This window comes from Cariama cristata, unplaced genomic scaffold (assembly GCF_000690535.1).
Source record: "Cariama cristata isolate BGI_N322 unplaced genomic scaffold, ASM69053v1 scaffold37154, whole genome shotgun sequence".
NCBI classification, from domain to species: domain Eukaryota; kingdom Metazoa; phylum Chordata; class Aves; order Cariamiformes; family Cariamidae; genus Cariama; species Cariama cristata.
In genome coordinates this window covers 1-27373 of record NW_009615362.1, presented here as the reverse complement: position 1 = coordinate 27373, position 27373 = coordinate 1, and the positions used below count along the sequence as shown (strand labels likewise).

General features: G+C 37.1%; 1 protein-coding gene across 1 annotated transcript; it reads right to left on the bottom strand.

Moving 5' to 3' along the window:
* Window positions 1-2331: 2331 nt before the first annotated feature.
* On the bottom strand, window positions 2332-26296 carry PCGF6 (polycomb group ring finger 6; the record flags this gene model as incomplete). Its single annotated transcript, XM_009699766.1, has 9 exons — window positions 2332-2388; window positions 8976-9062; window positions 15281-15379; window positions 18648-18675; window positions 22508-22616; window positions 23216-23275; window positions 24061-24116; window positions 24710-24806; window positions 26197-26296. Coding segments are annotated over 9 exons (693 nt in total), but the record flags the coding sequence as incomplete, so codon positions are not given.
* Window positions 26297-27373: the final 1077 nt, after the last annotated feature.

Genomic DNA, 27373 nt, shown 5'->3' with positions numbered 1-27373 from the left:
CAGAGTCAGTGGCAGCATAGTCATCTTGAGGCTGTGCAAGTCAGCAGTATCCTAGAATGACATTAATTTGAATTAATTACCAGCTTCTATATAGCTGTTAAATTTTGCAAATAACCCCTTCTGTAGACATGAAGTTCAATTGTGGATTAGGGGAGAATTTGCAATGTAAATTGTGACTATACTGCCAACTTTTTTTAAGCAGAGAGCTATACATAGAAAAGAAAACCATGAGTGATAATGAAACAGGAAGTGGCAGTATGAAGCATACAAGCCAGCCGCCTTGCATAAAGCCAGGATGATCAGAGCAGCAGAGAAAGGTCTGGTTCATGGGGGACTTGATAACAACAGCCATAAACATGAATGAAAATAATCTAGAGGTGGTTTTGACAAAAAGATGTATGTATTTATGAAAAAAGGAGTCCTGTAACTACATAAGATTATTTCTCCTGTATCTGTGTTGAAAAATCATCTTGACACCTTTACTGAGCTATTTCTCACTGAAATCCTCATTAAAAGGAAAGTCTCAGAAATTTCATGTTATTCCAGCTAACGATACCAGCAGCTAGCTGCAGTGGAGATTCTGACATTAAACCACCCTTCACCATTCAACCTCCTAATTGAGATATGTCATTCTAAGAACCCCAGAGCACATCCAGCAGTTTCAATATCAACTGCTATAATTCTGAGGCTGACCTAGGGAACATGGCATGGAAATGAGAGTTCAATTTTAAATTGGCTAAAATAAAGTTTATTTTACTGTTACAATATATAATCTTTTATCAACACAACTCAAAAAGTGTTTACAAAATAATATCATTTTCTGCTGCATTTTAAACACTACTTTTATACAAACTTTAAAGGTAAAATAGGAATTTGTAGCTAGAAATGTTTTTGTTACTTTTTTTAGAAGCATCACAAGAATTACTTCAAACAACACTTTTTTTTTCTTATGGTGTCATTTTCATAGACAAAACTGAACATTTATTGTAAAGACCTGAGGAAGGATTCGTGAAAGCTTTCTTTAGAGAAAGGATGCCAGTCCTCTCAGGTTGACAGTGAGCAAGTGCATTTGAGCTAACTTAGGTGCTCTGAAAGGCCTTACAAAGGCATCTCCTCCCTTTCCCTATGCTGACTATAGGGAAGGGAGGGAGCCTGGTGCGTAACGGTAGCTTTCATGAATCCCCACGCTTATGACCTAGTGTGCAGCAAGACCGTAACACACAAAGCTCTGGTCCTTAATGCTGCGCAAGAAACCATGGAAATCTTAAACAGAACAAAATCTGAAGTATTACAGTTGTCACAAAACCTAGTATTTTAATATGTTAAAATTCAAGTTACCTAATGTCCTCTGTGAATCTGGCAGTAACAGTCAAGTATTACATTACTCAACCCTGGTCTCCACTACCATGCATTAATACACATGAGAAAGAGTGGAAAAAGCTACCATTTTCATGGCTGCTACAAAGATATGTGCTAAAGTGAAAGGATTTATGCTCCTGCCAGTCAAGTCAGTTGACAGATTTTACATGACAGCAGAATCAGGCTGACAGTGATTATTTTACATACAGCAAGCAGGTAGAAAGAGGTGCTACTTTTTTTTTTTTTTCATGCATAGTTTAACCAGCTTACAGCCAGCTCATCTCCATTAAGACTAGAGATGCATGATCCACCATTTGGTATAAGCCAAACTACCAGCAAATGTTATTTCTAGTGCAAACAAAATTGTCTTTCTTCAAGAAAAACAACTAAATTTAATGCTACTTCTCAAAAAACAACGTTTAAGATGTGTCATTTTCTACCTATTTTGGTCTGTATTTCTAAAGTTCCCTTCCTCTCCCCAAATCACATCTGAAGACAGATGATCACAGTACACTTTTTTTTTAGGCAAATGACTGTCTCCTCCCCAGACTAAATTATACTGCCCACTGAAGATCATCCCTGAGAGCACTGTTCTAGCTAGACACTTGGAAAGCAAGCAATATCTCATAGCTTAGAAGGAAAAAAAGGCTGTTCACCCCACGAGATCTTGTGGTTTTAGAAAGTAAAAAAAAATGCAGCTACTCTGTGCATTTAAATTCCCTGAGCTGAGTGAAATTTGAAGATAGTAATTTGTAACACAAAGCATAGTAACATCTATAGCTGTACTTACAGAAGCTGTAATTCTTTACAGTGGTAAAGTCAGACGTTAAATTACAAGTATACAGCAGTTAGTGGTGGTTCCTTTTACTTGCTTCCTGTCACAAGAAATACGATGGCCTTCTTTGGTGAAAAACAGCAGTGAAGAAACTTGATGACTTCAGATTCTTTTGCCTTTGGATATTCCAGCAATCTTTAAGTTACAGTTAGAGGAGATACCACCAGGCCATAGTGCAGTACAAGTAAACCATCCTATAGAGAAGAGAAAGAAACTGTATCAACGTGCCACTTCACCTTCTCCATAAGGCACTTCCGCCACTGCCTGGTATGACAATCACTGCATGGCAGAACCTCAGCTTCAGTCTCACCCACTATTTTATACCATGTCTCTTCCGTATGGCGAATTTAAGTTTTGAAATATCAAGACAAATCAATTATATTCCCCTCTCCTCTTTGAGATGGAGTAGGGTGTTAATAAAAAAGTAAAATCTGGTATTTTGTTTTTATTTTAAAGTTACAATGGAATTATCTCATCTTCATACAATAGGCTCTCGTTTACAACTCATGCTGCTTTCCACATGCTACTGTAGGCAGAAAAAAAACGTAATCGATTTAAGTAGTTCTAGAAGGTGCTGTCAAAAGCTGTACTGGAAGAGCCCAGACGACTACTACTACATGTTAAGTAATAAATACAAGGGATAAAAATAAATAATCTATTAGATTATTAATTCACATTTCTCCTCTTATGAGACTGCTCCACATAATAAAAAAACTACCTTTCACCTGTGAAACGGGACACTTCCCGACTCATTAGTCTTATTTATGTCACTTAATTCACACATGGCTGGTGCAAGGTCTAGCACTTAAGTCTGCTTCCACCATTGATCCACTGGGAATCTGACTTGTTGCATCAGACCCATTTACATGGACAGGCTTTAATAATAGCTCTCTTTTGAAAAGAGAACTACATTAATCACAACTGACATGTTAGAACTTCTACCATATTTTGCTTCTGATGTTTTTGTCTATTAACATCCAGGATGTACGATAATGAACGTTCCAGAGAAGTTGCACAGTTCTGTGTGAGGGGGCATACCAGCACATTAAAAAAAATATCTTTAATTAAAAAGTTAATTACAAAAAAAGAAATAGTAACAAGACTGTCACCACTTTACAGGTTCTGTATTATAATACAGTAACAGCAGAAAGTATTATATTAGTCTAAACACAGTGTTTTGGAAGAATATATATATTTTTTTAAACAATAATTTGTTATCTATGTAAAAAAGCTTTTGACTGGTTGGTGTAGCCTCAATTACTCATAAAGAAAAAAAATCCCTCAGCCATTTTGCATTCGAGGAAATTTAAGATTAAGAAATTGATCTCAAAAAGACTCAAGAGGACAGAACATGCTTTTCTACACCTCCATGACATGCTCTTTTTCTTCCCTTAGGAATTCTTTTCAGATGGTGCCTATCAACACCCCTATGTTCTGTCTGGAAGATGACCTCTTACTAGAAAAAAAATGTTTTGCCTCTAGTGCCACAACCCTAATTGCTGCTGTGTATAATTATTTTACTCTCTCTTCTACCATTAGTTTCTTTAACTTTGGCAGCTAAATGGTGCCACTGGAAAAAAAGCTACTGTTCGGGGCGGGGAGGGGGGAGGAAGTGCAGTATGTTATTTTCAAGAGAAAAAGAAAGTGGAAGAGCTATTGGAGTTTTCAGATGTGATGGTGAAAGAAAACAAACAGATTCCTAACAAAGGAGAACAGATCTGCAACAGCAATACTTTGATCAATTTCACCTACATGGTTATTTAGTAAGACCCGAAACTCTGCTTCTGGCTACAGACTTTGTAATTCACTTAAAGAGGAAATTAATATTCTACCTCAGGAAGAGGGCACCAAAAAAGGAGCCAATTAAAAAAAACTAAGGTCCTAAGAACGGCCATACCAGGACAGACCAAAGGGCTACCTAGCGCCGTGGTGAAAGTCTAGATAAAAATACATGAAAAGGGCAAGTATGCTACCTCCCTACATAATTTTCCAATTTCAAAAACCTTTCTCAGGAAGTTCCTGAGCCCTAAGTCAAAGTAGCTTTGTATCCAGTGTCTTCTGATGACTTTTCTTCTATGAACTTGGTTTGTCACTTTTAAATCTACAAACTTCTGGGATTGACAAGTCAAGTCTAAGGGAAATGAAGTCCAAATCACTGGACATTGTGATGTCAGTCATAAGATCAAGACTGAAGATCCGAAAAAAGGGATTAAAATGCAGGCACTGAAAAAAGTGGATCAAAGTATTCTTTTATAAGACCCATCTAAACCAACTAGAAGGGTCATTTTGGAAAAGAAAGATAGCACATTAAAACACCTACAGAAGAGATTACGTTCAGGCTACAGCAAATATACATGTTCCCTAACTCTACAGCTACAGGCGATACAAACAGCTTCAGAGCAACAGTAAATGTGCTCCATGAGTCTCATGCAGCTTCACTTTCATTTAAACGACGCTTACAATGACAAATGAGGGCCTAGCGTAGAGAGACGCCAGTCAACCTTAGCTTCAACAGACAGGAATGAAAAAACCCTATTTTATTCCTGTGTTACTAGTGCCAGCTCACCAACTTTCCTTCATCTTTTCATCCTGTTACTAACCAGAAATCCATTGCTAACTCCTAAGAGTATACAGGAGGAGACGGGAGCTTTAACTCACTTACTCAGCGCCTAGCATCACGTGGATGACTGTGTAGCAAACCCACTGCAATTCCTTCTGTACAAAGAGAAGCTGATAGTCAACCCAGTACTGGCACTGCTTACTCTGTATATATTCAATTTTTAAGTATTACACATTTCTAGATATGTTCAGCTGCTTTCTTTAGATACTCTTCTCAAAAGGAAATCCAAACAGAGAATGAGTTTGCACTGCTTATTGCAAATCTCAGATCAGGCTAACTCAGACATGCCCAAAGAAAATCAAAACTCTCCAGTGTTCTTTGCCATGCATTTCTGAACCTGACCTAAAAAAACTGAAAGGATCCCACCCATTACACCCAACTATAAACTTTAGAGTGCAACTGACAGACCGAAACATCATAGTATACACACCTTTTGATGTTGTAAGAGCAGCAGCAACAAAAAAGTGCCTCTTTCCAAATCAAATATCCCCACAGCAGAGTAAAACACTTCCAGTGCAAATGTATGCTAGAGGGTCCCAGTAATTAAATTAGATCACAGCTCTTACTGCCTAGCTCAGGAGACCAAAAAAATACAGTATCATTGGGTTACAAAAAGGTGAGAGTTACAAAGAGACCATGATAATCTGCAGGACCTCTGTGCCAAGGGCCAAGGACATAAAGGAAACTACTCTTTTTAGCTTTTCCCCATGTGTGAGCTCATTATATCCATCAGTGATGAAGAGCTCTGAGAAGGTCAGTTTCAGACAAGCAAAAATAACTAGCAGCTTGGATCACGTTGCATTTGTGCAGCAGAGGGGATGAAGGTAATACAGGGAAGAACTTATATTCCCATATAGTTAATAACAAGCTTCCTTCCTCAGCTACTTGATCAAAGTCTTAATTACAGGCAGACATCAATGCTTGGTAACAAAATTGAGCCTTTTAAAAATTTCTATCAGTATCTTTGATCTCTTGCAGTAAATACTGCAAATTTTACACTGTTTTAAAAATTAAGCAAAGTTGCTTCTTTTTATATAAAATCTGTGCAGCAATTTTTTTGGTTTTGCCCTAAATAGAGCTAGAAATCCTATTTCCAGCTAATTAGAAAGATTCAATCAACCGTCCAATTTCAGAAATGTTAAAATATCTTGAGATCTGCAAGATTACACAAGATCTATTCCCGATTTTTTTAGCCTTCTATCAACTACTCAGAAATTAGCATGTTAATTGTTTACATTCAAACACTAAAATTAGTTGGCTATTTACTCCAATTAAAACAACCCAAACAAGTTACTATGGGGCCAGTATCAGGAATATTTATCTTACCATCAAATCACACTCAATCTTCCCACATTTGTTGGGAAGGGACATAGTTATTCAGAACAGCTAAAATCCTGCTAGCTTGCACCTATAGGAGACTTAAATTTACTGGGGCTCTAAGGCATCACTACAAATTGTTACTCAGCACAAAAAAACCCAACAACACCCAAAATCTTCACACAACAGTCTTGAGTGTTTAAGAACCATTGAGGAAGAGTAAAAGCCCCTAAAAAAAAAAAATCACTGTGATTATGGTCCAGAAAAATAAATCACACACAACATATGTTATGCTGCATTGCATTGGAAGAAACTTCCAATGTAAATGCTGCCAAAGAATGCATGTTAAAATTAATGTCTTCGGCAAAGAGAAACTTACCTGCATTTTTAAAATCAGTTTTCTCAGCAAAAAGAGTAACTGCTGACATGAATGAACTTGCAAGTGAAAAATGCAATGCAGAAGAGCAGTTATTTTTCTCCTCTAACAGTGACTGTATTCATCTAAATAAAAAACCCCAAAGTTTATTCCTTTAAATGACTTGGTATTGCATAAGTAGCTACTGAAGCCATTTTCTTAGCATGAAGCATATGCAACGAACTTCAGACACTGGTAAATGACAATGGTAGTTTTGAAGAGTGTTTCAGAATCCTAGTGAGAGCTATTATGGGCATTCCAAGCTCTAACACTGGTTTGGAAAGGTTGGAAGGTTATGACGGTACAAGATGTCCTTGGAGCTTAATGTAAAAATCCACCAAATGTTCCTCTGTAGTTGTAGTCTCACTAAGCCAGGACAATCATGCCCTTCATTGAATTTCAGGTCTTGGTGAAAAAGAAACAACCCTTACTATTTTTAGACTTGATCTAGCCTTTTTTTTTTTTAATTTTTCTGGATAATTATCTAAAGACATTTTCCAAGTTTTATTTTAGTCCTAGAAATGCATCCTCTTGATTTCTGAAAGATAATGTGATGTGAGACTATAAAACATGAAAATGTCAGAATTATTTCAATATCAAGAAAGAAGCAACTGTGGTTTATTTGCAATATTCCTACTGTAACTAATTAGCATCCTAAGAGGTTTTATAGCAAAATGAAGAAAAAATAAGGATGAACCTGATCTTTCAAATTTCCTGGCAAAAGTGACTATGAAAGCACAAGACTTCACAAAAAACAAAGATCTTTTTCTGTTTTGTTTGCCCAATAGAGCAGCCTTGCAAGACTTCATCACTAGCATACTGATTTTGTAACAATGAGACATGAAACATCACTGGAGAATGTATCCCAAGACAGTTGTTCTTTTTGTGGAGCTGCTGGCTGGTTCTTAGCCCCTAAACATCAATCAGGCAGACCCAATTCTGACAAGAAATGAAAGACACTAAACTTCAACTAGGCAGATCCATTTCTGACAAGAAATTAAACTCATGCAGTTTTCCTTGAAGTGCTTCCCCAAGAGCATTTTTCATATATCAAAAGCTTCCATGCTAAGATGAAGTCTAAAAGCATGTACATTTCACTATACTCCTGGACTGAGAAATAAATCATCCCCCTGCTATTTACTGAAGCTTTTAGTAGAGGGCACTTCCATCACTATGTATTCATTGCTGTATTTACTTACAATAAACTCATTACATTAGAAGCCAGTGCTGGCTTCCTCCCAGTTTCTATCTCCTGCTTCCCCAAAGCGGGTTAGGTTACATTTTCATTTTTTCTTCATACTATTATATAAACAGCTAAAACACCAAGTATGGCATTTATTCCCTTTGACTGCAAACTGAGGTACACACCATAAGCCTCAAAGGTTTTTAATGTCTGCCAACAGTAGCATGAGCTATGTACATCTGCCCTGACTGTGGGATCCCTCCTAGTTACTCAAATCAGGTACAGGTGACACAACATCCAAGATATATCGAAATCAGCTTTCCACTTCTTGCCTTCAACATAGAAGCCCTCTTGCAGCATGAAAAGGGCTCAGCGGGAAATTTAAATGTAAAAGATTGTGCATGTGTGTGCACTAACAAGTCAAGAGAACTTCATTTGCTACTATTTTAGCCCTTCTGCCATGTGCTTAGATTGGTATTTTATTTGGAAAGCAATCTAAACCCTATTTCTTCCCACTGTATTATATACAGTTCACCACACATTGCGATTTTACATCTATATCTTACTATGCACTGGGCAGACTACTTCAGTGTTTTTGCTGCACTTCTAAAATGGTGTGACCCTTCCTGTTATAAAGATGCTTGAAAAGATTCCTAAGGAAGTAAAAAAAAAAACCCAAAACCAAACGCTGTCTTATTTGCAGAGCCAGCAGCACTTAAGACAGTAAATTATCAAGGAGAAACAGTTGGCTATACACTCATGCTGTGACCAGGACTGGTATAATATGCATCAAGCATATTAACTGCATTCATTGCTCTGTATCTTTGGCTTGTGTTTCTATGAGCAAGTTTATTCCCCTGACTCAGTCGCAAGGCTAGCCTTATTTAGGATGCTTCAGTCCTTTGATTCCTTGCAGAGATGCAATCACTAGGGAGGAAAACAAGGAATGTTAACTGAAAGAAAGGCTGGTATAATGTATCACTGATAAGATAGCAACTTGTTTCAGAATAGAAAAACAAACACACACAAAAACCTCATATCCAGAACATCATCAAACCATTGAGAACACTTTTAGCACATGGTATACTTCTCAACTCTATTTACAATGTAAAAAATATTTTGCATAAGCTGGAGAGATTTTCTAAATGACTTCTTCAGACAAGTTGGTGCTACTCAATAGCTTAAGAAAGAAGTCTTTTATTTTAAAATAGAAAACCTGGAACAAAGCCCCAGCTGCCACACATACCTGTACTGCAGTCTCTCCTATGGCTTGACGAATTTCCCTCAGTGTCTGGTAGTGTTCTAGCAGGTGATCACCACATATTATGTCCACCTGTGAAAGAACACAAACATGGTCAAGTTCAACCTACCTTTGGACTAGCAAAACAGTATCTAAGCCCTTTAAATTTGATTAGAAGAGTTAAATTCTAGCATGTTAGACACTAAAGCCATCTTTACCTTTGTTATCCAAATGTATTTAGCATGCACAGCATTACTGCACTGCCCTAATGCCTCTTACTCCACTCCCCTGATCTGAGGCTCACTTCTGGAACAGAGAGGACAGTTTATTGTTTCACTCCCAGTTTGGTGTGCCTCCTGAAAAAAGTTGTTTAGCAATAGCTGTGATTAATTTAATGGGAATTTATATCCTGTATTAAAACAATCCCACAAACATCCACAGTCATTCATCAGCTGCAAGACAAGGCAAGTTGTTTGTGCCACTGACAGAAAATGAGCCATTGCTACCCTCATTCTTATCTTAAGTGAGAAAACACATGAATGAGTTTACTTAATATGACCATTTGGAAGAAGTGCTTTTATAGAAAAAAACAGCTCACTGTATGACACTGTCAGCAATTACATCACACAGTCCTCCTTCAAAATGCAATCAATACTTCTGTGATGCAAGTGAAGGGCATACTCAGCAATTCTAAGCAATGTTCTCTACTGCAGCTAAACTATGTCAATGATCTCTGCAATTCCAGAGGAGGCACTTTTGTTAAGTAACTGCCCACAAAACCAGTAATTTTGGGAGAAAAAGGAAAGCATAATAAGGTATTCTGAATCCCTTGCCTTGACTATTATGAAAAATAAGCTTCTTTACAAAGTTACTATGAATTTACTGTGCATAGTGTAAATTCAGTCTCTAACATTCCAAACTAGAGCAGCTAACACATCACTGTTTCTCTCTCAACTGCAGCTTGGTTACATTTTCCTTATGAGCAATTTCTAGATATGGAAATGCGAGAGCTCTCATCTGCGAATTACAATAACGAAATTGAAGTTAAGAGCATTGACAATGAACTGTCCCACAGCTCTCTGGAAGGAAAACGTCTAAGCTCTGCCACTGCAGTAGCTGAGGAGCATACTGCAATATCATTACGTATTCTCTTATATGGCCACTTTCCACTATAGGATGCACTCTGTGCTTCAGCTACTCAATTCCCCTGGATTTATGCTCTTCTGCATGCTGACCCACTATCTCTCTCTTGTTCTTCATAAAAAGATTTAGGAAGATTTATGCCTCATGCTGGCAGATTGCGTTGTTCTGAGAATCAGGAGCACAGGAATTCTATTCCTTAGAGGCTCAAAAAGGGCTAATTTACTTCACTTCACCATCTGCATAGTATAAGACCCATGCAGAATATGCTGTTCACATTAGGTTGAATCTTAATGGGCAGAAGATATAAACCGTTTAGTATTACTTCCACTTTTAGGTTCTAGGAGGAAACCAGTAAGTAAAAACTAATCTGGATGTAACGTACTGATTAGATAGTGATCCATATATACACACACGCACGTGTATATGTTTAACATCAACATTTAATGTATTTAACGCAGAACTTGAAAGAAATAAATTTATTTTTCTTTTTGAAAGCTGGTTACGGTTATTTCTGCTGTTTCCCATGCGTTCTAGACTCTACAGTTATTACCACAGGAAGACAGACATGTCTGCTTTGCTTTCCAGTGATATAGGAGTTTAATTACTTTTGCTTTATAAACTTACTTCTGTAATTTTTATACCATAAGGCACTGAAAACTCAATCCTGCTCCCAGTGAAACATATATACATACAAATTTTATATATTCTACAGAAACAGAAAATCTATTTGCCCAATATAGGATGCAAACATAGTGACAACTGCTGACAATCTTTCAAAACAGAATCAGAATGCTTGTTTGAAAATATCCCACTGTTGATCCTGCTGCTCCAGTTTCAAATGTCTTCTAATAAATCGAGCAGTTTTTAACATTTACCTTGTTAGAGTGCTCTGAATACCAAATGCCTAATCTCCTCAGTCCAGCACCAAAGCCTGAATTCCTGCCTGCTAATTGTTATGCTAGGATTCATTCTATAAGGACAAGAGAATAAAACATACAATGAAAAAAATCCCAGATCAGCCTGAAAATGAGTTGCAAAATGTGTCTCAGAGGAATCCTTGTGCCATTCAGGAATTAATATATTCCATTACAAAAGAGGCACCAGCCACACAAGTGCTATAAATTTACTACAATTTCAACTGACTGGTAAAATTGAAGCCAGCTAGTACTGATAGCTGGTGAGACAGCAGTAAATATAGTTTGACCTTTTGCTGCAATGAAACATGAAGGTGTAGCTGCTGAATACTCAGTCACTTCTGTTAAAATTCTTAAAATAAAGTAGCCTTTCCATTACGCCATTTATATTCTTTAGGTGGCGTGTTTGCTATTACAGCTATTTCTCTAAAAGCCACGATAACAGAAAATTATAAATTAATACTCATTGTGTAAGACAGATTAAAAAAAAAGGAAAACTTTCACGTAAGGGACATCCCACATAAGATTCATCCCAAAGCAGGATTTGGCCCAGAAAGCAGTAGACCTCGATCAGTAGTTTCTATGCCAACCCATACTATCCAGGGAAGGACAAGGAAAACACAAAGTTTTAGAGATTGACATGAGTATTTGGGCTAGTTACTCAAAAAGCTGGCAAAGCTTTCCATTTCCTCTAGCTGCTATTTACTTTTCAAAGGTAGTAGACACTGCTATTCAAGGGTTTAAGACTGGCATAAAGAAACTGCATCATCAACTACACTGTATGAGCACAGACTTTCTTCCAGTCTTTCCCCAGGCTGCAGTTTACACACACACACACTTTGAGGAATGCACATCTGATTATGGAGCATTTCTATTCCATAAGCTACATTAATGTATTCAGACCAGCTGAGCCACAAGTCTTTCAGCAGTCTCTTTCATCCTTACAGAATGAATAGCAAGAAAGAATAATGCTGCTGCAGGATGACCTCAAAGGAAGTAACATTTCAAAGAAAACTTCTCATTTTCTCCCCACTCTTCAGCAGAACACAAACTATACAGATGTGCATCAGATGTTGAAGCCAAGCACCTAATGGATTCCAAACACAATAGCCTGTATTTAGCTCAAATTAAATGTTACCCAGCTATTACTAGCAATCCCAGTTGCTCAAAAATTATTTTCACAATCCCACCAAAACAAATTCCAGCAAGAATATTCAAGAGACCTTGAAATTACAGATATGTATAAACACATACAGAAAACTAATCATTGTCCAAAGCATAGAGATCAAAACAAAGCACCCAAAAGAGTAAACTACAGTCTGTCAGCTCAAGTGGTAGATAAAAATAAATGAGGTCTTAACCTTTCAGATAAACTAGGAAATTTGAATTGTAATCCATTTGCAAACACAAATATAGAAATCTGAAAATAATTTGAGTCCTCAGACTAGGAAAAAAGAACAAAGGCAGTGGCTTCAAAACTGCTTTTTAGACTACCTATCACACAACTCAGATGGCTTATTTCACATTTTCGTTAGCCTCAATCCAACTCACTTCTGCAGGTCAATGAAGAAGGGCAAATATAAGCTAATATTCCACATGAACAAATTAAGTCAAAGAGGTCCAAGTACAGTCAGTAGTTCAGGAGAATGGGTAACATACTTTCTATCACTTGGTCACTGAATCAGCTCTAACAGGGAACAAGTAAAACATTCTCAAATAATACTTTTGCAAACTGTCAAACTAAGCTGATATTCAGTAGGAACTGATTGCATTCACAAAACAACCACACCTAGCGTCCCTACTAGAAGTTTCAACAATGAAACCAAGAATGCAATTGATATACTGAGCAGACAAAGGAAGAAAGACTCTTTGCCCTCCCTACAGTCAAATCTTTTCAAGTTCCAGGTAAGGCACAATGAAACACTGTGGCAGTAAGTTTTCTGTAGATAGATGTGGGAAAAATACTGTGAATGCAGTGTATTTTAGCTCAATAGTGCTTGAAATGTGCATTGCTGAAAAAAATTTCCTAGCTTCCCAAGGGGATCTAGTCCTTGGACTCTAGTGCCAAGGTGAGCACACCAAACTCACTACATTTTATATAAAAATTGATTATTTTAGGTAACGAAGAACTGCAGAGTTAGAAATCAAGACAGAAGTAGCAATATTAAAAAGAAAAGTCTGTAGTCCTAAGTTAGTATCTATTTCTTCTATAACATACTTCGCAGTGGTTTACTTCCTGTAGGCTTCCCCAGTCCTCAACTCTCTTCCAGATTTCTACAGCAAACTAAAAAAGCAGCCAAGCACCCTCTGCGTTTACATTCTTTGCACATATGGTTTACAACCTATTTCCCTAAATTCTTCTGCCTGTGATAATTTATATACAGGTTGTCCCTAATTTTGTTTTACAGTTTCGGTTTTATTAGCCATCCTGGGAAACTGAAGTAAGACATGATTCATTAGGCTTATTAATCTTCAATGACATACCTGACATCTATTTTGCTTTCTGCATGTTTACCAACAAACCATCAGCTTCAGTTCTGCATACTACAATGAGAAGGTGACAGCTTGGTACACACGGCTCCTTCAATCTTAAGTCCCCATACAACAAAGAAATGATCAATCAGGATAGGAAAATTACTTTGTTTCTCTAATTCCCTCATCTTTTAAAAATAATCCTGAATATTTTCAGGAAATCAGTTGTGATCTGTAACATGAAAATCAACTACAGGTTTCCAGTGACCAAAAAAAATACTTGCTGAAAAGAAACGGGAGCAGATCTGTTAAGACGAGCAAAAAAAGCAGCCAAAGGATCTGACTGTAGAGGAAAGCAGATTTAACATTTCCTCCAGACAGGCAAGGCTTGCACAGAAAAGGCCAAGAGATCAGAACTAGCCAATGATTGTGCCTTACTCCAGAATGGCAAACTGGATACCAGCAAAGATAGAAGTGACTGGGTCAGCATCAAGCAATATCTAGAGAAAGGAAGCCTATGAAATCATCAGCTTTTGAGACATAGTAACATTTACTCACTAACAGTGGATCATATCCTATCTGGTGAAGCCCAAGCAAAAAGTAATCAATGAGGGAAAAAAATTCTCAAGGTATCTCTCTATTACATGATCTCACAATTGCAAAATCTGGAAGACATCCAACACACAAGCCTAGCTTGATTTTGAAAGATGGGTAACTGCAGTTTCCACTACAGATGCTCAGTGTTTGTGAAAACTGAGATTCTGATGTACTACTTAGAAAAACCTTCTTTCCCCTCAAATAAACAACTCAATTAATGCAAGAAGTTTCTCTAGCCTCATTTTGATTATACTTTTATTTGTTCAGAATATCAAGTCACCATCACCTGAAAGCTACAGAGACTCTGAGAGGAAACCAGCAAATGAAAATACATTACTTCCTCAGAATGATGCATAATTTATATCTGATTTGCTTTGTCACCACTGAAAAGGCAAGTGGCATGAATAAATACTCATTACTGAGGCACACAGTCATACTGTATTGTCTCACAGTTACTGCTGTATGAAAACACAGCCTGAACTCCAAAGCTAGCACTTAACTTCCATCACTTCCCTATTCACATCAGTATCAGCTTGATTTACCAATAACTGACCGCTTTAAGAATCATTTACACGTTATGTAACTCCTGCACCTTCCTCAACCGAATGGTGGCTGAAATACATTGAAGAACTGAAAACCGGTTTTGACATGCAATCCTGTCAAAATGGTTGAGAAATATGAAGTTAAATTATTTTGTACCATGTTCTGTTCCTTTGAATTATTTGCAGGCACATGCCTACATTTGCATTCACACCTTTCATTTCAACACATCCATCCACAGTATCATTCTTTCTTAGCCTTTGTTTGCTCCAACATTCAGTTACATTTTACTGTTATTTCGCTCCTACCTATCTCTGCCTTCATATCCTCCCACACTCACACACTTTCCTGTGTATACACTCAGTTTTATCTTTGAAACAGCAGTATCTTTTGCTTTTGAATTTCATCTGCTGAAATCTTACATGGCGCTTTAGAAACTCTATACACATAATAAAGTAAATTAAATAAAAATTTATACATGTTGCAGATCACAACATTTCAAGTTTTTTATTTTTTAATCCTTATTGCATTAACAAAAACCCCCTAACATTACTTCTAGACTAATAAACAACAGAAATGTTCTGTTTGAAGCACAGGCATTACATTGATCACAGTAACTTGCAAGTGCCACTACAAGTTGCATACCTGACAAGTAGGGTCCAGATCCATTTTTCTTCTGAGGAATTTCTCCACATGTCCAATTGTTGCCTCCCCTGAAACACGCACAAACTTCTTTTCCAAAGGCTGCAAAGAATAAATGTAAGATTTTTAAGATAATGTGTATTTTCAGCCATCGCTGCTCGTAAACCCCAAACCCCAGTGAAAGCCTAATAACAGAGGGAGAAAGCTTAAATTTTTGGACCCTTCTCTGACCTACTTCCAGATTATCTCATAGGGAAAGGACTAAATACATATTAAGACTTCAGGTTCAAACTTCCTGCTGTTTAAAACAACATTTAAAAATAACCGGCTACTGACTTCAGTCCTATTTCACTATTGAAGTACTGGAGAATGGTATTTGCTATTAATTCCACATAGAAATTAGTATTACACAGCATTTTAAGAACTTGCCCCACAAGCATTTACTCATCAGAAGCACATGAACTATTTCCTAAAGGTTCCTTATTTTCCCCAAATCAGGCTTGTGCACCAAACATGATTCAGATAATTAAAGCATGTCATTTTATAATACAAGGAGCTTAAGTCCTTTAGCTTTCTAGAAGTATTATGGCTTGCACTGGAATCAGTTTAATAGTCCATGAAATTCCAGAAGCAATTAAAATATTCTACTATGCAGAACACAAGGGCAAGACTGGTCTGAAATATTTTTGTATCATTTCTAAATACTTTCATAGCAAGGACTGCAATGACAAGACATTTGTTTCGTTAGTCTCAAAAATTTTAATGGGTTTCTCTTCTGCAGACAAAATTTTAAACAGATGACTGGTGATATGGGCAGCTAAGTGAAGACGCACAAAGGCAGAGCAGATGACTGCATTCAGTGTGATAAATGGATTACCTTTTGTGTCAATTAATTGGATTTTTATGTTGACTTCTGAACAGCTGTGATTTACTATCCAGGTTCATTATATTCTTTCAATTTGAAAGAAGAGTCAGAGGGTCATGGACTAACCTTGAATTCAATCATGAATTTAAATATGTATCCATGATAACTGTGGTTTTGGAACAATAGTTTGATTTATTCATGTACAACAGCTAGAAACGATAGTCAGACCTGATCTAGGGAACCAAGCTGCTGCAAGCTTGATGATGCTGAATTTATGCAAGTATAAATCGCAGTTTATGGCCACAGACGTTGTAACCTGTTCTCTCCCCCTCACCCCCACTTAAAAAAACAAGGTTGAAAACCCTTCATATATGAAGTTCAACATCTAGTTCAGAAAAAATAAGACAGATAAACAAGTAATTGAGGATAGAGCAATGCTATAAATGCATCAGGGTATGTTTTGTAAGAAGTGGATATGAAAAAGTATTTGGAAGGTTGACGAGTAAATCTCTTGGTCAAAGTGGAATAAAAAAAACCATGAAGATATAAAATGTAGTGGAGAAAATAAGGATAGAAAGGAAGAAGAGAGAGTGTGAAGTGGGCGGTTAACATACAGCAAGGAATTTGAAAATGCTGTAGGAAAATACCAGTTAAAAGATGTGGTATTTCTTAAAACTCACATAGATGATATAGAAGTCTAAATATGCACACAAGCTGAGTGGCGCTTTAGCCTATGGATAGTAGGATTATTTGTAGCACAGAACTATTCACAGTGAGTAATGGCGGTCAGCCTTTCATCTTCAACATCCTCAGAACACTAGAGTTAAAGTGAGTAGGAGCATTTATGGCTTAAAAGGGAAAAAAAACCAAACAAAACCCCCCAGCCCCCCAAACCCATCCCTTTCCTAAATCACGAACACTCCCTAATGCTGTTTGAGCGAAGTATCTTTTTTAAAAGGCAAAACTACTTGCACTGGAATGGCATGTTTCAGAGGAAGTGTCTGACACAAATTTTAATATTACAACATGTAAGTTAATAAAATGGTTGAACTGCCCTACAGTCATTCTTATGTGGCCCAAAATGAACACAATAAAAAACAAAGCAGAGGGCAAATATGAGACAGGAAGGATGGGAAGCGATACAAGGGCAAGAAGATGAAAAAAATAGTGTGAAATGTACGGGTAAAAAGAAGAAAAAGTGCTGGGAAGGCAGAGGGGTGTAATAGATGAAGAAAATTGACTGCAGACCTTTTCAGGAACATTGCCCCCTTCTATAGATTAATTTTGTGTAAGAAAACTATACTGACATTTCAACTGTTTGTGAAAATTCTTATTTCTGTATTTGAAAGTTTTAAATTGCCTCCTAAGCTCTGCCACCACAATAAATGTAATTACTATTAAAAATAGTATGAATAACTGCAATCAAATCTAACAGTTCAGATTTGTGCCTGAAAATATACTGATTAGAAATCAACGCAGCTGAAAACATGAAGGAAATTCGTAAAAATGGTACAATCAGGATAATTCATATTTAAGTTACTAACATGCTTTTTTCTCAAATTCTTCAACAGTAAATTTTTCCTGCTAACTGTACCAGTTAGGTGTCTCTTATATTCTATTATTCTGTGCCATTACATCTTTTGAGTCTTACAATTCCAATACAACGAAAGATTAAATGCAACATATACTGAATCATTTTAAATTACATCTCCTTCTTGCCACTGAAGAGAGTCTTGTTTTCTAAATGTTTAGCCAATAGTGGAATGACACATTCTGAGCACCTCCAACTACAGTGTATAAAATTGTGAAGGCAGCAATATGCAGTCCCTCTATGAATTTGTACTGAAGCAGCTCAGTAAAAAGATCTGTATTGGAAGAAGAGCCAAATTCTTTAGCAAGAATGCTATTTCTTGTTTAGCAGAACAGCCACCCTTCAGACAACAAATGCTGTTAGTGAAAAGATGGAGAAAAGAATAAGCTTTCTGCTGGCTAAGGAAGCGTATTGTGCAGTCTAGACAATTTGCAGATTTTTTTTGTTGTAAGTTTAAGCACATAGCAATTTCTTATACCATTGTTATACCTCAGGCTACCTCTGAATAACCTATGCAAGCTTTCCATACAATTAGAGAATCTTCTTCAAAAAACAGTATTTTAGACAATGTCTACTCCTTTGTTTAGGATTCCAATAAGAGCCACAGTAGTGCACCTTTTGGAGAGAGATACAAGAATAACAGGCTAGAATCACCTAGGTGAAATTTCATTAATATCATTCCCATTCTCCCACCAAAACTTTAATTACATAGCCTCGGAAGCATTCTTTTCCTATTCTGTGATGCTATACAATAACAGGTTTGAAAGTACACTGTAATGCAAGGTTGGTTATTATTATGCTGATGAAAGTTCAGGCTGCACTCAGTGTAAGAAAAACAAACTAAATTAAATACATTCAGGTTAGCCATATTTCTGAAGTAAATCATAGGAGAAAATTTCAAATCATATCTGTACCTTAAAACTCCCTGTGCCTTCATTAGCTCTGAAAAACAAGAGAAGAGTACATGCAGTCAATATTGCTAAGGTTAACAGTTAACAACACCCTCAAGCTCTAATTATAATAGTGACTTATTGATTTAGTAGTCTGGCATATCAAGCTTATTTTCCAAATCAGGTTCTTCCTTTCATTAAACCCTAATACATGAAATAATATTAGACTGAATTTATATATCTTTTTCTCCTGCCCTTTATTTGGTACTCCATTTTTCTTGTGAATTCAGCTATTTGACTTTAAGGTTTGTGTACACAAAACGGAAAAAACCCAACACAGCCTAAGGACATTTTTAAACACAACATAACATTCACTTTCATAAGAGTAGGTTGTAATATTAAAGCTGCTTAAATATCCGTACTTCATCATTCTTGACATTTGGAACTTTAACAGACAGTACCTAAGATATTGCTGACAGAACCACCAAAGAGGCTTTCTGGGCCAGTTGTTTGCCCTCCAGACTATTTATATCACAGGATTAAAGCTAATGCTATCCAGGAACTCAGAAAAGCAGCAGGTGTTTCTCTGGAAGGTGAAATACACACAAAGGTGGCAAATGACCAAATTCCCGGCTGGCTACAACAAAGGTTCATTGATTTGCACAGTCTGAGCATGTGATCTACTAAGCATCTATACTTCACACCTCCATCTTGTAGTGCAATGTATAAATTTCTCAATTAATTAGGCCCAATTCATGACATTTCACTATTCTTGCACTGCATTAGCAAGTATGTACATAGGAGAGAGGAAAAAAAATGCAGTATTTTATTGCACTGGAGAGGGCAAAAATCAAATACCACTATAAATTGACTATACTTCTACCGACCATTTGATATAGCAAACAAACTTATTTGTAATATTTGTGCAGACCACACATGAGCATGGCACTTCAAGTTACTGTAACTGAGTATCTCCACCTCTAAATATGTACCAGCTATCAGACAGAGTTAAGTAAACCTATCATCAAATTGTGCCACTGAAAGGAAATTTAAAGTTACTAAGAAACAAACATAGAAAAGCTTTTCCACTACAGCTGCCGCTTTCTTTTATACAGTTCCATAGCCACAGGCAAGTAGCTAATATACTCTAAAGACACAATATAGCCAGTCAGACTTTCAAAGTAACCATTTCTGCTGGCTGGTCCAATCTATTCCAAGTTTTCTTTATCTAAAATGCTTTTTTAATCTCTCATCACCAAGATAAATGCTTTATTTTGACCCTTGAATAGGAAAACATATTAACCTTTAAACATATAAAGTATAAAAGATGATCAAATCTTAAAAAAGTCACTAAACCAAAATACAAAGTAGACGCTGTTAAGTAATCATCTTTTTTTTTTTTTTTTGTTAGAAACATTTTGTGCTTCCCTCCATATAAGTAACAAAATCACAGTGGACAGTTTCGCAGAGTGCAGATGGTACTTGCACAATGTTACCTGCTTTGCTGCCAACACTGGAATGGAAGCTTGAAATAAAACTACCAGAAAACCAAATACAACAATGCAGATTCAAAAGTCATCTTGTTTCCCAGACAGGCAGATACACATTTACCAGTTTTGAGGTCTAAGTTGCCTGACATATTCCTCTTTCTTTGAAAAAACAAAAACATATCTGCTGAGAATCGGGAGGCAAGGGAAGTAAACAGGAAACTTTCACAGCGGAGATCTAAACCAAAGTACTTCCACTACAATGATTTCAAACTGTATCTAATCCTGCAGTCAAGACAATCTAAGGAAGCTTTCCTGCAGAGTCACCAGGTGTTCCAACGTGAAAGGGACATCCTTGGACTAAAATGGGGCTGTTGGTATAAAAGCATGCTCCTACACCCCTTCACTCTATATTGTCCCTCTGCCACCTGCCGGGCCAGCACAGCAGCAGCTGGTACCCACCACAGGTCCTAGAATGGGCATCCTGCAAATTCATGAGACACAGTCACAACCAAGGCAAAAAAATAACAGCATATACATTCCTAACCCAACATAAATGTAGAATAAATAGCATTAGATTTACTCTTTTCTACTGAGATTTTAGTAAAAGCTTTTTACCTTATGTCTGTATACACCCAACGGGGTAAAAAGCGTGTCTGAGCATCTGGTCACTGGGACCCTGTACTAATTACATCACGTGTTTTATACCACATTTATTAAAGGAAAAAAAAAGCCTTTATAAGTACAATTAAAAACTGAATTCAAATTAAACTTTGAGTGTACAATACACAATAGTCACACGCTGAACAGTTATACAATGTCTTTGCTTTCCTCTCCTGTTCAACACATGGCTCTTGGCTTTACCTATGACACTCCTGCTCTTAATGCAAAAGCATTCATTTCCTTGGTCTCATTTCTTCAACACACAAATGTATTTCCATATCATCCTACTCAGCAGAATGGCAGTATAACATGTTGTTTAAAAAGAGGAACCCGAGACAAACTGTGTTGAAAGGTAACCAGGAACTGCAAGTGCCCAACTAGGACATCCAAGATTGCATTTGTCTGCAGAACACTTGATACTACAGTTTCAGTTATGGCTCCCACTGCTTTCAGCCATGCTTGTGAGCATTCAGCACTTCTGTAAGTCAGGCATAAAGAAAATGAACACTGAAATTAAGTCAGGTATGTGGATTCACAAGGACGTTCTATAGCACAGTCAGGCATTGTTCCCTAGAGGTTTAGCTCTAAAACCTCTTTTCTTCTTGCAGTCCCACTTCTCATCCACCTAAAGAAATAATGAAGCCATGTGATGGGCAACACAAAAATAAAGCCAAAACCCCCAAAAAATCACACACCACCATCTACTGACCAAAATTCGCCAATAGAGGAAATTTGTTCTGTACTCTGAAAAGTGAGACACAGTGGAGACACTGGACATAACATACAAAAAGACTAGCATATAATGCCTACAAAGAGAGAGGTTGAATCAAGATGGTATGCTTTGCTGCTAGAATTTCCCTATTTTTAAGTGCTTGATTTTACATCATTTCTGTAATACTTTGCTACGATTACATACTGGGAGTTTTCTGAACATTTTGTTCAGACAAAGTCAGGCCAAAAGCAGGCACAATCTGGGCAGAGGAGTAAGAGTTGCATGAGAGTCAAGCTGCTTCGCCTCCCCAATTGAGGTTCTGCACTGTGTAGTGCTAGCAGAGTAGATACAGCTTTCTCAATTACCCTCTCTCAATCACTAACATATAAATCTACATATGGCCAAAACAATACAATTTCTCCTTCTTGTGTTCCTGAAAACAACTCCAGCATTTGGGCTGGATTTCCCCACCACGATCCATGGCTAAAGGTGACTCCTCATACAAAAGCTCCAGTATAATTCATTAAAGTCTGGGAAACTGGCAGGCAAACTTAATAGTAGGTCACATTGTTACCACCACCTATAACATTTAGAGGAACAGTACTCTTGCTCCCCAGGTTGCAGATGCAGCCCCCAAGTTACATGAGCAAGTCCTAGTGTAGTCAGGAGTAATGGTTCTGCCACCTACAGGTATCAAGGAAGCATGAGACAGGTATTTCATCATTCAGTTTACTGAGAATACACTACTCTCTTAAAAATAAAATAAACGCACCTAAGTTTTAAAATTACACTTTAGGAAGCTATTTTCAAAGGAAGGCACCTTACACTTCTAATTATCTGCATCATCTAGCTACACATAGTTGGCTGTCACTATTGTACCGTAAGTTAAAACCAGCTCCCCATTGCCATTTGAGATGGAGGAAATGCACATTCAATGAAAACTAAGAGTCAGTTAACAGTCCAACACACACAAGCAGCACCCTCACATGAACCACTTGCTCTTACATTTACCCACAACTCACCCAATGAATTCCAGAAGTATGGAGATGTCAAGTTCTGGTGGGATCCGGAATACGGAGCCTAGAACTTTTCGAGGTCTTCCTCTGCTCACTGGAACTGGCTGTGGGACAGCTAAAATATTCAAATAGTCAAAATGCGAACACAACTTGAAATAAAAGCAGCAAAAGACGCTAACATGCATCAAGCAAACCAAATAAGCTCATAAGTAAAAACAGTCCATGCAATTCATTCTTATGTTTTTTTAATGACTAAATCAGCTCTTTATACATTTCATGCTGTGTATCTGAACCAGGCTTTTATTAGCTTTCAGCATGGCACTTCTCCAAAGAACTGTTTATTTGATAGTAAGATAAAAAATAATTGGAATAATCCCTCATGTGTCAACAGACTTTGAAGTTCTTATTCTTACTCCTTTGTAACATCTACTATTTATTAAGGGACAGAAAATAAAATTAACACACATTTTACATAAATTTCCTGGTTGTAGGCAAAATATAATGTTTAAAAAATCCAACCACGATCTGGGTTTAAGTGCTGCCAGTTCCATCTGTTTTTGTAACCTGAGACAAGTTATAGTAACCAAGAATCCCATATTTCCAATACTATATACCTTCTTCAGTTGTGAGCTAATATTTCAAGGAAAGCCTTTAGGAATAAATGGTATAGTAAATATTCCCTTAACAGTGTCCTCTAAAGGGATTACAGCTCACCTGGTTTGGGCACTTCTAATCCTCTCTCTTTATAGAAGTCATGCATTTGTTTTTTCTCTCCTGAAAAAAACCCCACAATACAGAACAGATTGGAATGTTATTTCAGATGCTGAGAATATCCATATTGTTTCCAATGGTCAGAGCAGTAAAAACTTTCCAAGTTCCTACACACCTTCACCATCACTACTATTCCATATGAGGCTGGGACACTTAAGATACCCAGACTACAAGTTTGTTAGTGAAAACTGGGAAGAAATTAGAGAAACTGGCCATAAATCATACCAAAATAGCTGAAAAACCTAGTATCCTTCAGGTTGTCATGACTATTTTCATACCATCTATAGTCCATATATACCTACTAGATGTGTATATTTCACTCAGTCCACCCAGGCGGACTGTGCAGATTCAATGGCTCCCAAAGTTCAAGGTAATTGACATGAAACAGTGAACACATCTAAAAATCAGAATAATAAATGTGGCAGTAAGGAAAAAAATGAAAGCTTTTGAAAGAATCAGTATTAGCAACTTTTTTTCAACTAAGTCAAATGAACTTATTAGATGGCATGGTATTTTCTGTACTTCCACAAAAATATGAGGCATAACTATGAAATATTATCTGGATACAGTGACACCTGTGTTTCATGAGATGGGGTACATACTGCTATCCATAATAGCATTTAGCAGCCAGAAAGATGCAGGCTGTCACAACGAATTCATTAAGATTTATAACCAAATTTTATAAAACTATTTTAAAGAGCCCAGAGTAGAAATGGGGCTTTGAATTACTGTTTTCTGTTCAGTCTTTTCAATCTCTAGATGGTAATAAAATAAAGAAAGGGACTTACTTTCTTCCAAATTGACAACTAATTTGTAGACTATGTCTTGTAGTTGCCGGTCCAGTCTATTAGAGAAAAAAAAAAAATAAGCAAGCATCTTTGGTGCAATACAGAATAGTTTTCACTAAATTGTAACAGAGATGCCAAATACATGGTTGAAATGAGATGTACATAAAGAGAAGAGTGACAGAGCAGCAACTCCCGATCTCTCTAAATTCGTGTCCTGACACCAGAGCTCCAACAGAAGCAGCCATGTAAAGTTAAAAGCATCACCCTTCAAGAATTCATGAACAGTTCAAGAAACTAAAACTCAAAAGTTAATAAGTATACCACACCAACAAAGCTTTGTCTAAAAGGAAATCAAAGCAAATAGTTAAGAACTCATATCACCTGTAACACTGAGCAAAGGCATAAAAATACGCAGGGTGGGGAGGTAACAAACCCTAGAAAGGGTTACAAACTAGATGAAACAAGAAATTGAGTATTTTTAACTTCACCATTGAGATAAAACTTATGTAAACAAAGAACACAATCTGTTTCTTGTAACTGTTCCTTCATTTGAAATAGGAAAGCACTACAAGTCTGTAAAACAAAACATTTAAAAGCAAGCAGCGAATTGAAAAAAATTATACCTATAAAAATGGCATTAACTTATTACCTGATATTATAAAGAGGCTGTGTCTGATGTACAACAATATTGCATTTTGGACATCTGTTGCTATAGTAGAAGTGTCTCACTATGCAGCTTTTACAAACTGTAAAGAAAAGAAAACCCATAGAAGTCACATGTCCATTATACAATACCATCTGTTTAAGTAAGAGGAGCAATTACACCCAAACCTCTCAAATAAAATTTGTCAGAGACAAAATGAAAGAAGTCGTTCAACTTTCAAATTCAAGTAAACAGCAGCTCTCTGCCTGTACAGGATAAAATACTCCTGAATATTCAGTTAGGATTATTCCTATGAATAATCCTAATCCAACTGATGCAAAGGTAGGTATTCAATGTTGTAATTGTGTTACCCAGAACATGAGTAGAGACTGCTGCAGACAAAAGGTTTGCTGAAAAGCACCCTACAGACAGTGTCTGTAGAAGAACCAAAGCAAGAAATTATAATTCTGCCATTTTCATTGTGTTTTATGCGTACTTTAAAAATTTGGAAGGAAAGCTAATGAGTGGAAATGTCTAGAATAAATAACCTACTAACTATTGAATCAGTTCCATATCAGCCTGAACACATCAAACTTTTCCACACCATTTACCAGGAAACTTCTAAGAGACCACCACAGTTGCACATTATGCTGTCCTTACTAACAACCGTGCATTTTCCTAAATTACAAACAGCACTGAATATTACATGGTACATATCAAACTAGTAAGCAGTGTCCCATAAAAGGAAAGGAAAAAAAAAAAAAAAGGAGGGGAGAATAAAAAAAGAAAAAGAGTTTTCCTTCTATATAGTGTTAGTGGTTGGAAGGACTAAGAAGCCCTGGGTGTCACTGAAACAGCTTCACAGAAAGAGTTTTATTAGCTTTGAGAGAAAATAGTTCTGTTAGCAACAGAAAAACTGTTAATACAACACAAGGACTGAGGGGAAAAATAATAAGACAAGGCATTGAAACCAGTTGTTTATTATCCATCTATTTCTATTCATCAGATTATAGACTAACTGTTCCATGGGTGCTTACAACTCTTTCTGTATCTGAACTGGAACTTCCACACAGTCACTTACTGAGTTTTGTGAATTTACGAGCTTATATCAACATCAGTTTAGGAAACTCTCTAGTCCATTATGAGCAGAGTCACTCAACTGTCTTTTCTCAGTTATATACTCAAATTCCTAGAGCCTACTTTCAAAAAAAAAAGTATATAGTAGCTCTATTTTTGTCTTCCTTGGGCTTTATCTTTTCCTACATCTTCTTCCCTCTTAACCTGGGAAATCAAGCTGACTTTGCAACTGATTGATTTCACGATTTGCTGATGCTTAAAATATCCACAAATATATTTTCCTTAAGGAACAGAATAAACACAACACACATTCACTGCAAACAGAGAATTTATCTTTGTGAAGCCAGAGCATCTCAACAGCTGATTTTTGTTTGAATCTGCAACTAAACTCTTTGAATGACAATACTGATACTTACAAGTGTGCAGACATTCTGTAATAGTTGTAGCATCAATAAAGTAACCTTTGCAGATGGAACACAGGATGTAAGGGGTCAACTCCGCGAGGTTTATCATACGCTACAAAGAAAGACAGTTTGTAAGAGTCTGAATACAAGCCTAAGCCATTAAATTTCCTGATTGCAGCTTCCAAAATATTACAGCCTTAAATCATGAAAAAAAATCTGGAGCAACATGCTAGAGAAATGGGTTTTCCTAAGAGGTCAATTGTTCCTCACATACAGCTCCTTTCTAAAGGCTTTCATCTAGTCTTCTGAATTGAGCTTTTTGTGAATGGCAATCCAATTTGTTTCATGAATCATATCTGAAAAGCTAACTATAAACAATCATTTAGGGAAAGTTCTTTTGGATAAACTCTAACAAAATATAAAATAATCAGCAAGCTTGAAGTGGATACTGGTAGCAAACATCATTATTTGAAAATGCTCAGCAAGTGTGTTGGGGCCTGCAATCAAAATATTTAACTAGAGTTGTCTCTTGTTTCTAGCACAGTTAGGGATTATACAAATACATATTGAAGCAAGTACTGAAATTTCACTGCTCTGAATTCTAGTTATGAAGTACATTTATCAGGATGCATACAAGTAGTTTCACAACAACTGTCCTATCAGAAGTCTACTATTTCAAAAAAGAACTAACTTGTGCTGCAATGATCTGAGATCTCTCTGAAAAAGATAACACATTAGATTTTTATGTCTCAAAGCTCGCCTACAGGGCTTTCTTTCCCTCAATGACACCATTCATTTTGCCCACATGCCACTGTTTACCACCCTCTCAGCTATGCCAAGAGTTTGTAAGGGCTTCATTTAAATGAGACAGTTAAAACAAACTTGGGGAATAATAAAAAGCCTATTACCATCGGCTTATGTTGCCTAGTAGGGGTCCAGATTCACACCTGGAAGTTTTCAGAAGTCCCCAAAAGCATGCAAGTAGACGTTGACTGTTTACAGGATCTGCCTGAAAACCGCGGACTCCTGCGGACGTCAGGCCTCACCCGAGGCCGTTGCGTTTCGCACCCAGCAGCCCCCTCGCAGCAGGGCAGCCTGCTCGCCCCGCCACCTCGTGCCCTCCTCACGCTCACGCTCCCGCCCTCATCTCACGGCTGCCCCCCCGGTGCCCTGCTCCGCGCCGGAGCCC